General features: G+C 47.5%; 1 protein-coding gene across 8 annotated transcripts in view; it reads left to right on the top strand.

The window, feature by feature from the left end:
* Window positions 1-15,859, top strand: part of CAMTA1 (calmodulin binding transcription activator 1) — a 240,515-nt gene that overhangs the window by 187,576 nt on the left and 37,080 nt on the right. For 7 of the 8 annotated variants that reach the window (XM_030508028.1, XM_030508031.1, XM_030508025.1 and 4 more), the window contains 4 exons: window positions 5,701-5,841; window positions 8,162-10,017; window positions 12,793-12,919; window positions 13,697-13,831. In XM_030508028.1, the coding sequence (XP_030363888.1) occupies window positions 5,701-5,841; window positions 8,162-10,017; window positions 12,793-12,919; window positions 13,697-13,831 (2,259 nt within the window). Of the gene's footprint in view, window positions 1-5,700; window positions 5,842-8,161; window positions 10,018-11,973; window positions 12,371-12,792; window positions 12,920-13,696; window positions 13,832-15,859 lie in introns of those variants that run through there. The other variant, XM_030508033.1, reaches the window with a different exon arrangement.

Below are 15,859 nucleotides of genomic sequence, written 5' to 3'. Positions count from 1 at the left end.
ATTGTGGTTAAGGTTTTGGGTTTATAAACTTAAAGATCAGTTGTACAACAATGCCACATGGGATGATTTCTACCATTCCCCAACCGGTTTGTCAGAGCTAAAGTGAAACCGAAGTTTGCCAGCTCAGCACCAACTGATGTCCAGGCAAAAAGTAACTCGGAGTCTGTAAAAGAGTTTGGGTTTAGTAATGCAGGTGTCCAGTTTTGGACGGGTTCTGATACCCCCGTGGCCACTTGGACTTTGAGTACCTCCCATTCGCATCCGCTGCCGAGCCAGGATCAGCCACCTGCTCCATTCCCATCCTCTCACCATGGTACAGTCTTTCATGTGCAACTGGAGATACCACAGTGAGACGATCCCACCAGCTGAATCCGAGTGTTGACAGCAATCCAGTGTGAGCCGGACTGTTAGCAGGGATGGGAATTAGCTTGAGGAGACTGAAACCAGTTTCCCGTTCCCCTGAAAGATGGGTGTTAAACCAGGTGCAGCAGTGGCAGAACCTCTCTGAGGATGCCATGGGCACACCAGCCAGTGTTTTCTGTGCTTCCTCAGTATTTTTCCTCCCCTCTTAGCATTCAGCTGTAGTAACTCTCAGACTCAATACTAGGGCATCTACTAAGGCTGCGGCCTCTCTTCCTGGCATCCCACCGGGATGCTCTAAAGTTATAACCAGAGTCCCTGTGGTGCAGCCCAGAGCCCGGGAGGGGCTGGAAGGCCGGTGGGACAGTCGGGAATGCTGGGCTTTCTCCTGTGCTAATAAAGATGGGGTTTTTTTTCCCAAAATCGCCAAAAGCGAGGATTTTGCTGGGGAAAAATGGGGAAAAAATACCTCAAACACGCGATGTTCCTGCGCGGCCGCGGGAGCCGGCGGGCGGCGGGACCTGCGCGCGTTCCTTATCCCATGGCGCCACCTGGCGGCGGCCGGGCGGGTGCCGATCCCGGCGGGATGGAGGTGGCCGGGTACCGATCCCAAAGGGATGGCGATCGCAGGGTACCAATCCTGGCAGGGCGACGGTGCCTGGGTGTCGATCCCGGCGGGATGACAATGGATGGGAGCCGGTCCCAATGGGGTGACCCCATTCTGGCAGGGTGGTGATGTCTTGGTGTTGATCCCAGTGGGATGATGGTGGCCAGGTACTGTTCCCGGTGGGGTGTCGATGCCTGTGAGCTGCAAACGAAGGAGGGAGCTCCCCACTGGTGGAGCGGAGCTGGGGCTGGAGGAGCAGTTACAGCCGTGGATGCTCCCTGTGGGCTGCCTGATGTGGGACCGTTTGCTCTGTTCAGCTTCCAGCACCAGTGATACTGGAATGCCATTGGGGCCAAGCACCTTTGCACCATCACGCACAATTCCAGAACACAACAGCGGGGCTTTTTAGCAAATCAGGTCAGTTATTTGGAGTCTTGTAGATGGGAATGGCCCAGCCAGCAATGGCAGCTTTGTCCTGATTAATGTTGTCAAAGGCAAGAACCCTGCCGGTGTGATTTGCTTTTCGTTATAGGTTATCACATCGGTGGCTTAGGAGAACAGTTGCCAGAGTTAGCTTCAGCTCTGGTCTTTCATGTGTGAGCAGCCTTGAACTTGAGGTGGCTGTAAATAAAAGCTGCACAAGTCTCACTCCAAGCAGCTTCAGAAGAGTTGTGTCCCACTGGTCCTCTCCAGGGGTAACTGAACCACATGGACTTCCCGCCTGTGCATCACATTGCATCTGAGCAAACCTTTAAGCAAGGGTCTCATTTGGGAAGAAAGACTTCTCTGGAAAGAATGGTTGAGAGTAAAATGTCTGTATGAGTCCTTACAAAGACTTTAGAATTCAGGCAGTGTGATGGAGCAGTGGTGAATGTGCAGGGTGATCTTCCTGCCCGCATCCCTGGCAGCGGGGCTCAGGAAATCTTTCCTTCGTAACCAATAATGGGTGGAGGTGGAGGACTGGAAAAATCAAAGCTGAATTGTGTGTGGATACAAAAGGATGAATCTAATGGAAATCTCCTCCAGCCGAGCTGAGAAATCAGAGCAAGGCCTTTACTTCTGTCAACACCAACGCAGTGAAAATTGAAGGGACAAAGCTGCCATTTCCAATTGACCATCGCCATGGAAACAGCCGCCCGGTGTCAACAGTTGGTGGAGTGGGATGTAGGAAGCGAGGCGGCTGTCCTTCCTCAGCCGGGCACTAGGACAGAGGACCTTGTGCCTCAGTCAGTGCTTGCAGGTTTGTAAAGCGTTTGGTGTTGGTCGGGAGCAGGCAAGGGCAGGGCTGATGCAAGGGTTTGCAGTGGGCCATCCGAGATACAGCAAGAGGGAGAAGCAAACAGGAATCTGGCCTTGGTTATTCCAATGGTTAATGTGGGAGATGTCATCGTTGTTACTCAAAAAACAAAAGACAGGCCCTTCTCTGTCAAAACGGAGCAGAAGAACAGTGCACGGGGGATAGGGAATGGTTTCATTCTATAGTGTACATATACATATGTGTTAAGAGGTTTGGAATAGGAACAGGAAGCATAAAATGGATGAAGTGGCAAAGAGGGATGTCTGAGAGCATTCAGAAAGGGTGGAATGATCAGATTTAAATGTGAGGAGGTATTTTAGGGAAAGGTTTTGCTTTGGGTGGAAGAAACCACAAAGAGGGGATTGGTCAGGATTTTAGCCATTGATGTCATTTGGTCTAGAGTGAAGGCTTTAGGAGATGGGGAGGAGGAAGAGCTCTGCAAGACTGGAGGACCTGGTAACTGTGGAAGACTGAGCACCACCAGCAGTGACAGAAGGCAGGAATAGCCAGGGTGTTGTAAGAAACCTGGACAATTGTATGACTTTCCTTTGGCTTCTGAGCTGCTGTTTTGCTGGTAATCCAGATAATTTTTCATTCCTGTGCTCCTGATGGTCAAAGTCCTGACAGCACTAATGAACAGGGAGCCACTAGACCAACATCAGAAGGTCATTTTTATTGTCTTTTCTTCAAAAGGAAAGAAAGAGAAGAAAGGTGTGAGCCCATAAAGAGTGTAGAGGCATTTCTGCTACGAGCAGCATTAGCATTCTGAATTGTGGACCTTCCTCCAGCCTCAGTTCTTTTCTTCAATCACCCAGTGAAATAGCAGTAATTCTCCCCAGCTCCGCTGTGCAGAGGGTGCCTGGCAAGGGGAATATGTTGCTGCTGTAATGCAGCAGCTTTTAGACCCATTTGTGGTATCACTGGAAGGGAATGTGTTGGAGCAGTTCACAGCTTTCATTTTAAATTATAAGGAAAAGCAAGAGGTGTCTGAACAGAAACACACATTAAAATACTTCCCAGAATTTCTGTTAAGCTTCGATCTTCCCCCCCCCCCCTTTTTTTTGTGTTCCTACATTATGACTATATTTAATCAAACATAGTTCTACAGTGGTTTCACTTCTTGAACCGCTAAGAAACAGGAAGAACGTGTGTATGCTTTTTATTAACCTTCCTTTCATAATGCACTTTCTTTCCTTATAGAAATCTCCTTTCCTGCTGATTCATTATGTGTCAGGAAGCCAAGCGTGACATGTTAAAAGCCATCTTGATAGTATTTGGTATTCAGTACTAACAACTCACCAGCTCACAGGAGTTTTTCTTTCAAAGGGGAAGGGAGAAAATCTGCATATTGGATGTGCCAAGATAGTGGATAATTTGCATTAAGCATCCAGACAGTCTATTTTTTTGCAATCTGTCACCCTTCAGTGGCTTTTTATTTTATAACCTTTATAACATACGGGGAGCATAAGCACTAAAAAAACTTGCAGCACGTGGACAAAAGCTGGAGCCCTTTGGGATGAGCTGGAGCAAGGCTAGAGAAAGACCTTCCCTCAGCAGCACTAGATCCACAATGGGACTTTGTTATACAGGAAGCACCTGAAAATAATAGGCATGGCACTATAAGTGCCCATCTATAAAGCTGTCTGTTATTGCTTAGCTTCCAGCTCACAGCTTGATACCGACTTAGGAGCCATCATCATGAATACACAAACCATGAGACATGACTCACGTGCCAGACTTGCCCCCTGTAATACGCTGCTCATCGCGGGGTTTAGCAGCAGGAGGGCGCAAACTCTGACGGAGTGCTGTAGATCAGACTTTCTGTACCTAGCAGCACGTGTGCCAGCTCTTTCCTGTAGCAAAGCATTGCTGAAGTAACCAGAAATAAGTTAATGCAAAGTTTCTCAGTAATAATTGCAGTCCAGAAACTTCCTATAGCGTAGCCAAAAGTATTCCAAATACATGACTGCATTTTAATCTCACTGGCAATGTATTTTTTTCACAAGTGCTGTTTGAACATCACTTATTAGGAATAATACCACATGTGACAGAATAATGTTCCTAGAACAATAAACCAAATGTGAGTGGAGGTACTGAAGCAGTAAGCATCTATAACCTGAAACTTAGACATAACAACAGGAACTGAGTGCTAAGAGGGAATTCAAAACTGTGAACATACAAGAAAGCAAAATCTGTTGGGTACGATAACAGTAAATGTGGCTGTCAGGCAAGTATAGAGGGACTCATTACTAAGCTAACTGCAGCACTTTAAATAGTGATATGAGGAGGAATACTTGTAAATCTTATTTACCATTATTTCTGCAAGTTAATCCCACAAAGTTGAAGTCTGTGGGACTTGTAACTTTGATTTGGTGTATTCTGGTTAAGGATTTCAGAGTATAACATGCAAGGAGCCTGCTTTGATAAAGTGTGACAATGGAAAGAAGCAGCTCTTCAGGCCTGAGCTGCCAGGCGCAGGGACAGCTTGGAAATGATGCTGCCACCAACCATCACTTCCCAAAATCTGCAAGCGAGCTCTCATGCACACAAAAGATAAGCAATATGTACATATAAATTGCTTAGAGAGACGTTAAAGGAGACAGAAGATGCTTTGAGTCAGTTATTATGGAGAAAATATTTTTATAAATGCTTTTTCCATTGTAAGTCAAGTTGAGAATAGCATTGTCGTGTGAAATTCTGCATCTAAAAATGCTGAGAGGGAGCCTTTATTCAAATAATACATGTGCGTGCAGTTTAGCATTCTTATTTAAATAGCTAACAGGCCAAGGGAGTCCCCAAGAGACCTGCAGTTTGCAGTGTGTTCTGCAGTGTCACCCCCTTGTCACCCAGGTCAGTGGAGGAACTTGCACAGTGTCTGCTAGTGACTCCCCAAAACCGAGTCACTCTTCCCTGCTGCCAACCAGGATCTGACAATGAAGACAAAAGGCAAAAGGTTTGTATTTGCTATTATACTGGCATATTTTTGGCTGCCGATTTTATTATAAAACAAACTCATTTTGGTTTCATGTTAGACAGAAAAATAGTCCAAAGTGCTCCTTGGAATTGCACTATTTTACTTCAGTGAAACGCAAGCATTTTGTTGCCTGCAGGTTACATGCACTAGTCATAGTCCTTGCAATTATTCAGCTTAGTTGGAGAGCCACCATTAACATCAAACTGAAATACAGCAAGATACTCTATTGAGGATTTTTTCCTCTGTATGCACTTAATCCAGGAATTGCATTTCGGAGCCCATAGATATCAGGGAGCAGAGAATTATAGAACAATAACCATTACTGTGGCTTTTTATAGGTCTCTTTCAGCTCTGATACCAAGCAGCAGGACTGGGTTTCTGCTGTTCTTTTGCAGCGGCTTTTGATGGCTTCTGGCGTGGTTTTGAAGTTTCTGATGGGAAGTTTTACTGTTCTCTTTGCAGTTCATGGCATTAAGTGGACATGCAGCAATGGAAACAGCAGTTCAGGGTTCTCGGTGGAACAGCTCGTGCAGCAGATCCTTGACAGTCACCAGACCAAACCGCAGCCTCGGACACACAACTGTCTCTGCACTGGTACCTTGGGTGAGTACCTTGGGAGGGCACAAAATGATCACAGCTCAACTCAGACTTGGAGTAGGGTTTGTAACACTGGAGGGCTAAATATGCCGTATCATGAAATGCTGAGGCACAGTGAACTCAAAGGTGACAGGGGAAGTCTTGAGGCTAAAAAGATACAGCTGGAACTGCTGGAAAACATGTCACCACCGTGTAATGTGCAAGTTCTGATAAGTGCTCTCCATCTGTGACCTGCTCAAAAAGCCATATTCTCTTCTACATCCTCCAGTTTTGTTACTGAAGCCTCAAAACTTAATGTTCACCCTCTGAAAGTCCTTGCCCTGCAGCCCACTTTGCTGAAGACAGTGGATGCAAATAGTTAATTACAAGGCGTCACCGGGACAAGACAGGTTTCATTTAGGTATCATGAGAATACAGGAGATTTCTTTCCTGTTAAAGAAGATGGATTTGTTTTGAGTGAGACTACAACAGCAAGAAACAGCATCTTTAGTATTATCTTTATATGAAGAGTGGGAAGCTGAGTGATTCACTTTTCCAACTCATCTAGCCACCCTTTCCTAGTACTTTGGTCAAGTAAAACATATGACATGTTAATTAGTCTTTATCAAAATGTATAAAGGAAAGCTGACAGTGCTTCAAAGGGGTTATTTTCTTCTCCTTTTCTTGGGCAGTCGCATTATATAGTCAAGGCTTAAGTAAGAATTATGACCTCCGAAGTACCTGAGTTTGGATTAAAATTCAACCCTTAAGGCTCAGCATTTGATCCAGGCTTGCAGATCTGAACATGAATCCTTCTATTCTTCCCTTTGATGTTTTGTCTTGTGCTAAGTCTGCTGCATGCTTTTTAACATAACAGTAGCACTTTGTTTTGTAACGGCTTGCACACTGACACATACATCCCCAATTCCTTACTGTCATCTGCAAAGACAGCAGCATGAAAGCCTCTCCCTTGTTCCTGCTCATCTCTATACCTAGGAGAATAGAGAGATTTAATACTGCATTTGGTCTCAAAAGCACTGTCCTGAACTACTTTAAGTGACCTGATTCGAATCTTGAGCACATAATAGAGAAGTTCCCTTCCAAGGGCAAGGAACAAAAGATTCAGCAAATTGCAGTGGCTACACGGAGGCTTTATGTTACCCAGAAGATGGCATTTATAATTGTAGCCATCAGCTATAAGGAGGAGGTTTCTTTCCCCTTTTAGTCATTATACAGTACCATAATTAATGTTCTTACCTCATTCGAAGGAAAATGAATCAATTAAGGAAAGAAACATCAAAAATTCATGGGCTGTTCTTTAAACAACCAAAGCAGTCCCTGCACCAGAGTTTGTGGCTCTGACTGATGCCTTTGCAGGCAGAACTGTTTACTTCATCCTACCTGATTTCCAAGCTACCAGGAGCTTGGGTGATGTCCATCTTCTGCTAGGCCAGCACCAGCTGGATCAATGCCATGGAGGGTTGTTTTCTGGTGACCTTTGCTTGAGCATTCTTTAGCCACTCCAGTGCTCATCCTGTGCTCTGCGTGCGACCTCTACAAGTACAGAATGTTTATCTGTCAGCATATGAATGCCTTAGAACAAAAGAAATCCATTGCAATCCTTGTGGGAGGGAAGGCTTGCTTTGTGCTGGCTAATGTACTACTACTTTAATAATTTGATTGGCAGCTGTAATAGATAAAATGATGGCAAAAGGTAAGGGTTGCAATCTAGGCAGCAGGGTGATGCTAAGGACAGGAGCATGATACGACATCTGTCACCTCCAGGTTACCAGTCAGCATCCAACCCATGGGGGCTGTTGTCAAACCACCCAACATCAGCCACTGTGAAGAGCTGAGCTTCTTCACACTGTGTCACAGGGGGCTGAGGTCTTGTCTGTGGTGCAGATGAAACAGGGCCTGCGAGGCAGAAACCCCCTACCACAGCTGGCAGCAGCAGCCCTCGCTGTGCAGACTCTGCACTGAGATTGGCCACGTTTAAATAGCTTTGAAACTTGTCACTGATGCCAAGTCCTCTCCTCCTAATGTGTTGTTTGGGTCAGAGAGGAAGAGGGTTGGTGCTGTGTGGGGTGAGGGCAAGAGTGCACACATGCCTGTTTTGAGGTTGCTGTTCTTGTATGCAATGGATCTATGCATTAGAGAGAAAGGGACTTGTAAATCTGGCACTGGTGAGAAATTGTTTTAATTCCAAGGTGTATTTCTCAGTCTGTGCGTGCTCACTCACTCTCACACACATGTGCATAAGCACAGCTCTCCTGTGCTACAGCCGTGAGGTACACAGCTTAACTTTGCACTTACTGAATGGCAATGTTGTTGTTCTCTGGCACAGGGGCAGGAAGCAGTGTGCATCACAAGTGTAACAGTGCCAAACATCGCATCATATCACCAAAGGTTGAACCAAGGACAGGTGGGTACAGCGCTCATTCAGAGGTACAAAATAACGATGTCTCTGAAGGCAAGAACGAGCACAGCCATGGCAAGGCCTCCAGCCGAGAGAAGAGGAATGGCAAAGTGGCGAAACCAGTGTTGCTCCATCAAAACAGCACTGAGGTTTCTTCCACCAACCAGGTGGAGGTCCCTGACACGACCCAGAATTCTCCGGTGTCCATCAGCAGTGGGTTAAACAGTGACCCGGATATGGCGGATAGCCCGGCCGTCACTGGTGTGTCCAGTATGGCTGTAGCATCAGTTATGGGAAGCTTGTCACAAAGTGCCACCGTATTTATGTCAGAAGTCACCAGTGAAGCTGTGTATACCATGTCACCCACCTCCGGCCCAAATCAACACCTTCTGTCCTCGGATGCAGCTGCACAAGGACTGGTACTTGCTGTGAGTTCAGATGGACACAAATTTGCTTTTCCGACCACCGGCAGTTCAGAGAGCTTGTCGATGCTACCCAGCACTGTCTCCGAAGAACTTGTGCTCTCCACAACTTTAGATGGAAACAGAAAAATTCCAGAAACCACCATGAATTTTGACCCAGACTGTTTTCTTAACAATCCCAAGCAAGGGCAGACTTATGGTGGAGGAGGTATGAAAAGTGACAGCATCAGTACCAACATAAGGCAGTCACCCACAACAGAACGTAGCTTCAACTTCAATACAACCCTCACGAAAGAAATTAAAACTGAGGACACATCTTTTGAACAACAGATGTCCAAAGAAGCGTTCTCCTCCTCCTCTGCATCTAACACTCTCACCCTCACTACTGGTTCAGGTTTGCTTCCATCTGGAGGAGGTCTGAGCCCAAGTACCACCCTGGAGCAGATGGACTTCAGTGCCATTGACTCCAACAAGGACTATTCTTCCAGCTTCAATCAGACCGTCCAGAGCCCTCACGTTCATCAGACCCCTTCCCCCAGCTTCTTTCTGCAGGATGCCAGCAAACCTCTTCCCCTTGAGCAAAACACTCACAACAATTTGAATGACACAAGCGGCTCATTCGTGAACACGTTAGGAATCCCCAGTGTGAAGACAGAATCCTCCTCCCAAACCACTTCCAACTGTAACGGCACAGTGGAAACCAGAATAGAGTCCACCTCTTCTCTCCAGCTCATGCAGTTCCAAGCAAACTTCCAGGCTATGACTGCAGAAGCTGAAGTTCCCATGGAGACCTCCCAGCAGGCAGAAGGGAATGAAAATCTACTTAAATCAGGGGATCTTCAAGCCTGCAGCACAGAACACTACTTGCAGCCTGAGGCCAACGGGGGTATTAGGAACGGGAACAATCTCCCTATTCTCCAAGGAAACATGGTACAAGGACTCTATCCTGTGGCCCATCCCAGCTTAAATAACTCCTCCAACATGGAGCTTAACTTGGACCACTTTGACATCTCCTTCAGCAACCAGTTTTCTGATCTAATTAATGATTTCATATCGGTAGAAGGTGGGAGCAATGCTCTCTATGGACATCAGCTGGTGTCAAGTGACAGTGCTGGACTGTCTCAGCCTGAAGACAGTAACAGAGCAACCTACAACCAGGCTGAAATGTGCATTCCTTGCTGCAGTCCTCAGCAAGCCAACATGCAGCTCAGCAGCACAGAGAACGGAGCCAGCACCATGGCGTACATGCATGTGGCTGAGGTGGTCTCGGCAGCCGCGGCACAAGGCACTTTGGGGTTGCTACAGCAGAGTGGGCGCTTGTTCATGGTGACAGATTATTCACCAGAATGGTCTTACCCTGAGGTAAGTCCAGGGCTTTTACTCCTTCACGTTTACTGCCTAATCTTTCATTGCTTTGTTAATAAGGGCTCCCAAGAACTGGTTTGTTTAAAGCTTTGACAAGGCTTGTAAAATACTTCTCTTAGGAGTCAGAGCATCCAAGGCCATTTGCATGTCTGAGTGTACTTTTAATTAAGTACTTCATTACCCTGACAGGGCCCTTTCTTCACTTTAGGAAGGATCCAAACAAATGTTTTCTTTCATTGAAAAGCAAAGTACGTCCTGTGTGATGGCTTCGTGGTGCTACCTAACCACATTAGAGCAACAGAGTTTGCAAACTGGAGCTAATCCTTAAATCTGGCTCTGATGCTCATCGTAGAATAATTCCTGACCTGCACTGCCTTAATGAGTTCAGCATTTACCTTCATCCCAAAATCAGTTGCATGCACCACAGTTAAAAATGGAAGCAGCACAGGCTTTTGAGCCAGCAATGGACAGGCAGGTTGTTTTGAATAAGAAAAATGGTCCCTGGTGGTTTTGTAAGCCCAGCCTTGAAGCACTGTTGTATTTGTTACCTTACAGAGGTGTATAATAAGTGCTCGGGAAAAGATCTAGCTCTCCCCAATTATCAGTCCTGTGGTGGCACCCCCAGTGTGTGTGCATCTGACACCACTGGATGGCAAGTTTGCTAGTGGGCGAGGCAGCAGAATATGCAGTAATAAGCAGAGGAGGTGGCTTAACCTTCAGCTGAATGATGCCATGACAGCTCCAGGACCACAGTGTTAGAGCAGCAGGTGATGAGTTGGTATTCAGCAGCTCTAAGAGTTCACATACTCTGCAATCATGTACTTGGTGTGAAAACGTGGGTGTTCACTCCATAGATGGAAAGAAAGGTTGTCAGCACGCAGGAATGGCTGATGGGCACTGGCAAAAAGCCTCCTGCAGGAGTTTCTGCCCTCCTTTTAGTCCATCACGCACAGGCTCAGGCATCCTGCCACTCTTACAGCCTCACCACCATTCGCGTGGCCTGTGCCTGAAGGCAAATCCGGGGGTATCCAGGGCAGGAGATGCTCAGGAGCATCACCTCTGCCTGCTGCCAAACCCAGAGTCCTCTCTAGGAGACAGGGTGGTCATCACTGACCATCTACCCGTCACCACCGGCTGAGGTTGACCCTCTTTTGGTGTAAAACCGGGTCTGAACATCCCAGTCTTGCTTCTCCGGAGTGTTACCCAAGCTGAAGTGTGGTCACTTCAGTGACCACAGTCACTGTGTGGTCACAACCAGTGTTACCATACTGACTGTGTAACACGCAGCGGTAACGCAGCGGTGGCTTTCTCAGCAACTAAACCCAGTTAGGCTTCCTTTGGAAGGCGCACAGTGTTCTGGGGGCATTTGGCCATGCTGGGCTACGACACTGCTTCTGCTATACCTGTTGTCTGACTTTTGAGGTCCCAAAACTCAACCAAAAAACCCCTAACAGCAGAACTCCAGCCTTTATGGTGCAAACCTTTCTTTTTTGCTGCTACCATGGAAACCTTTTTGTTACCCATCACTACACTGATGCTTGTTGGACTCCCGCGGAGCTCGGTTTAGTTGTTTCACACAGACCACAAGCACTAATCCGTCTGCACGGACTCACTACAACGTTTTCAACCCCAGCACGGGCCCGGGATTGCTTTTTTGGCTGCGGGGGTTCGCACCCGGAGCTTCGCTTTGGTTTGGGGCAGTGCCCAGCTATTCATGTGCTATTCCCCGGGCCGTGCTCGGGAAGGGGCAGACGAGCCGCCACAAGGAGCTCCCCAACGGGGTTCTCGGACCCGGCCGGACCCGGGGTGACTTCGGCTGTCCGGCTTCCCGCCGCCGCCGCGGTGGATCCGCCTCCCGAGGCCGGGCCGCGCTCCCGCCGGCGGCCGCCCGAGGGCAGCACGGCCGCGGGGAAGGCCAGGGGAGGGCTGGGGCACGGTCTCGCCTCAGCGCAGCCGCTGTCGGCGCGCCGGGCCGCTGCTGCCCCGGCTCCCGCAGGCCTCCGGGCGGTGCGGGGAGGCGGCCGCTGAAGGCATCGCTTGGGTCATTCCCGTCTTCAGCCCATGAGCCCTGCCAGGGGAAGGACGGGGAGAGGCCGGGGGCAGGCTCCGGTCCCTGCAAACACAGCCTGGTTGTGGGTCATGCTGCCGTGCCTGGCCAGGTTCCCGGTACCCAGAGCAGCACAAGTTGTGTGGCTGCTGGTTTAACTGGGATCTTCCTACATCATGGCCTGTTGGATTCATGGCCCGGTGGTGGCAGACGTGCAGCACGCTGGCTGTGGTTGGCAAGTGGCACTTTTCCATGGCCAAGAGACAAGCGTGGAGCCTGGGCCAGCAGCAGCGATGGCATGAGGTGGGGATGGAGCACCCAGAAGTTACCAGGAGCTGCCTGGTGGCAGGGAGGTCTAGCTTGCAGCATCGGTGAGGTTTGCCATCACTGGTCTCAGCGCTGGCAAGTGACCAAAAGGAAACAAGAGGTCTGTGGTGAGGGTCACACTGGCAAAGCTGACACACGCTGACTTGAGTGTATGGGCAGGAGCGGGGAACAGCAAGTGAAGAGAAACAAAGATGCACCACTATGGAATACTATTTGCATTTGTCCTATAGTGGTGGGAGACTGGGGCATCGGTGTTGACCAGTGCCAAGGATCTGTGTTAGCGTGGCACTTCTGTTAGCCTTCATGATGCTGTTTGTCATTCAGCCATTTCAGTGCATGCTCCTCTTTGGGGATGGCTTCTTCTGTAATGCTTTTCTTTTCCCCTCTTTTCCTCACAGGGAGGAGTAAAAGTCCTAATTACTGGTCCATGGCAGGAAGCCAGCAATAATTACAGCTGTCTGTTTGATCAGATCTCAGTGCCTGCATCTTTAATTCAGCCAGGGGTACTGCGCTGCTACTGCCCAGGTAAGGAACACCTCTCTCCTAAAACTGGTGGTTTCAGAGCAAGTTCTTAGCCTAATAGTGTTGCGTATATGTATTGGCTAAACTCTTGGACCCAATGTGAAAGCCAGCATATAAACACCACGAAGCTTTTCCTTTGACTTGTTTAATGTGAGAACAGCAATTTAGGATCATAATACATCACAACAGATCACAACAAATATTGTTTAGAAGTTCTGAATTTTGCTTTAAAAATCATGACTTGAAATAACTTAAAATAATTCTAAGCATTTCTTTAGTTTTGAAACAGCAGATTAAAGAGCAGCTTTTATTCAGGGGCACGCTCACTGCTCTGCTGACTCTTTGTCTATGTTCTGCACTTTGTCCTTGGTACTTACAGGATGAGAACATCTCCAGCCTCTCTGCAGAGGCTTTCAGCAACGCTGGCCCTTAGTGTATGACTTCAAGCGGATGCAGAATGCCTTCATTGTTAGGCCCCAGCTTCCCACTGGAAATGCAGTGAGGCTGGTTAATCTCTAGGAGCACGTGATTCTGCCTCCTGGCAAAACAACCCATTAGCTGACTCTTAAGCTTACAACCTTCATGTTTGAAAATACAGATTGTCATTTTGGACTCTTTCAGTTGTCTAGTCACAAAAATATTGTCAAACGCCCCCTCTCCTCTCATTGCATCTGCTCCCAGCCTGACGCTTGGCACATTTGGAGATCCATAGGATAATTCCTAGGCATGCATTTCTCTGCGGGGAGGTCTCTTGTCTTACCACATGCGCTTTCCTTTTAGCTCATGACACTGGGCTTGTGACTTTGCAAGTTGCCTTCAACAATCAGATCATCTCCAATTCTGTGGTGTTTGAATATAAAGCCAGAGCTCTGCCAACCCTGCCTTCCTCCCAGCATGACTGGCTGTCCTTGGATGGTAAGAAGCATGCAATATTCTTTAACAAAGCTCACTGAATGGTAGGACTGTGAATGCAAGGAGCAGCTCCTGGTGTGGCAGAGGGATGTAGAGGGGTAAGTTTGTTCTATGGTGAAGGGCTGTTGCATGTAATCAAAGACCTCGTGCTGAAATTTCGTATTAGTTCTTTTGATGTGAACAAAATGTGGCTGCATTTGATGGGAAGGAGACAAAGGGGTGCTTTCCTTGGCTGAATAGAAAGCTGATTGTTTCCCCAAAACAGGGGCTACCCAGTCCCTAGTAGGAGAGGAGCATCTACCCTACAGTTAGCTCTTGGCCAAGCAGTTGGCGGAAGAATTCATGTTCTCTGGTACCTAAATTTCAGACTGAGAGGTGGGAACACAGGCTCTGGATTTGTATGGCAGCTCTGTGCATGCAGGTTTTAGGTTCAGGTTTACGTGATCGCCATGTGCTCCCAAAACACGTTTTATAAAGGAGCAAGATGAGAAGGACAGCGGGGGAACTTAGGAGCCTGAAACATTCATTTCCCTTCCTGAGTGTGACTGCTAGAGAGATGCAGCTTCCAGCTCAGACCAAGGAGATGCAGGGAAAGAGCTGGTTTGTGTGACAAGCTGGGAAAGGACCAGTAACACTGCTTTCATCTTTCTTCATCAGAGAGAGTCAGCTGCGGGGGCACTGCATTGCATGCAGTCTTAGCAAGGTCCCAGCACTCCTGCTTGGTGTGACCATTTTGTTCTCTCTGCTAAATACAGGAGACAAATATGGGAAGGTCATGTCCTTGGTCTTCACAGACTTCATAGCTGAGAAACAAATACTAGTGTCACAAAGTGTTACACAAAAGGAGTCACAGGAGTAGTTGTTTGCACAGGGCCATACTGAAGGCAAGAGAAATGATGAGCTAATACACTAATGCAGTTTGTTCCTCAGTCAATTAACTTCATCCTATTTTGTCTATCAGCTGCAAACATGGTAACTGTAATATAACAACACATGCTTTGGGAAATCTACCGTGGATATTACTTTTGATACCAGCTTAATGTCTTTAAAATATTGCTATCATTACCAAGATTTTAAGCATATGTTACTGTGTTGTTGTTGTTATTCTATACGTTTGATTGACATGGCAAATACTTCAAACTGTTTAACTGGAGAAATGTTGAACAGTTTCTAAATCAGGCCACCTACATGTCAGCGTAGGCAGGTGGTGTTTGAAAGGTTTTGGGTGGGCTCCCTCATTCTGTCTGAGAAGCCCTGACAGGAAAAGCTTTCTTCATTAAACCATGCACTGGAAGCTTTCTCCATACCACAGCAGTTGTGAGCCCAGGGACTGAGCACACAACGCTGCCATTGAGCATCCACAGTTCATCTGTAAAATGTGAGCGCCATGGGCAGGTGAGGAGGAGCCATTTCTAGCTGGATTCTGGCAGAGTGGTGTGTGTATGTGTGCAGAGCCTGAGCTGGGAGACAACCAGGGGGGAAATAGTAAGAAAATGGAATTTCCCTCAAAGTAGCATCAGGCGTTATTCCAGTGGCACAGAACCTGTATCTTCAGTTGTTCAAGGTTATCCACTAATATTAGCAGCAGACTGATGCATCCTTCCCTGCCTCTCACCGTCCCTGTAACATCACAGAGCGCAACCATGTAGTTTGTCTCTGCTTTCTGACTTGTAGCTGCTGTGTTTCTCATGCCACATACAAGAGGGACAATTCAAGGAATTTGGGGGGGCACTGCTTCTGATGTTCATAGACACGAACAGAACAGAGACAGATCCCTGTGGTTATTGCAGAGGAAAGAGAGGATTGTGACTTGGCTGTAGAGGCATACTTGCAAACAGAAATAGAAATAGCTCTTAAAAAGGAAGTGCTTGTAATCATGTTCAGCATCAAAATTGAGTTTGCTTGACTTCTGAGTATCCTAAGAGTCTGCAGGTGCTTTTCATCTGCTGCTGAGGCTGCACGCTGCATGTGAACTACAGCTGACACTGATGTGATGGAGATTGATATTCAGCTGTTAGCAGTCCCTGCAGT

This window comes from Strigops habroptila, chromosome 16 (genome assembly GCF_004027225.2).
Source record: "Strigops habroptila isolate Jane chromosome 16, bStrHab1.2.pri, whole genome shotgun sequence".
Taxonomy (NCBI): Eukaryota; Metazoa; Chordata; class Aves; order Psittaciformes; family Psittacidae; genus Strigops; species Strigops habroptila.
Note: the sequence above shows the minus strand (reverse complement) of the source record. Positions and strands in the feature narration are given on the sequence as shown.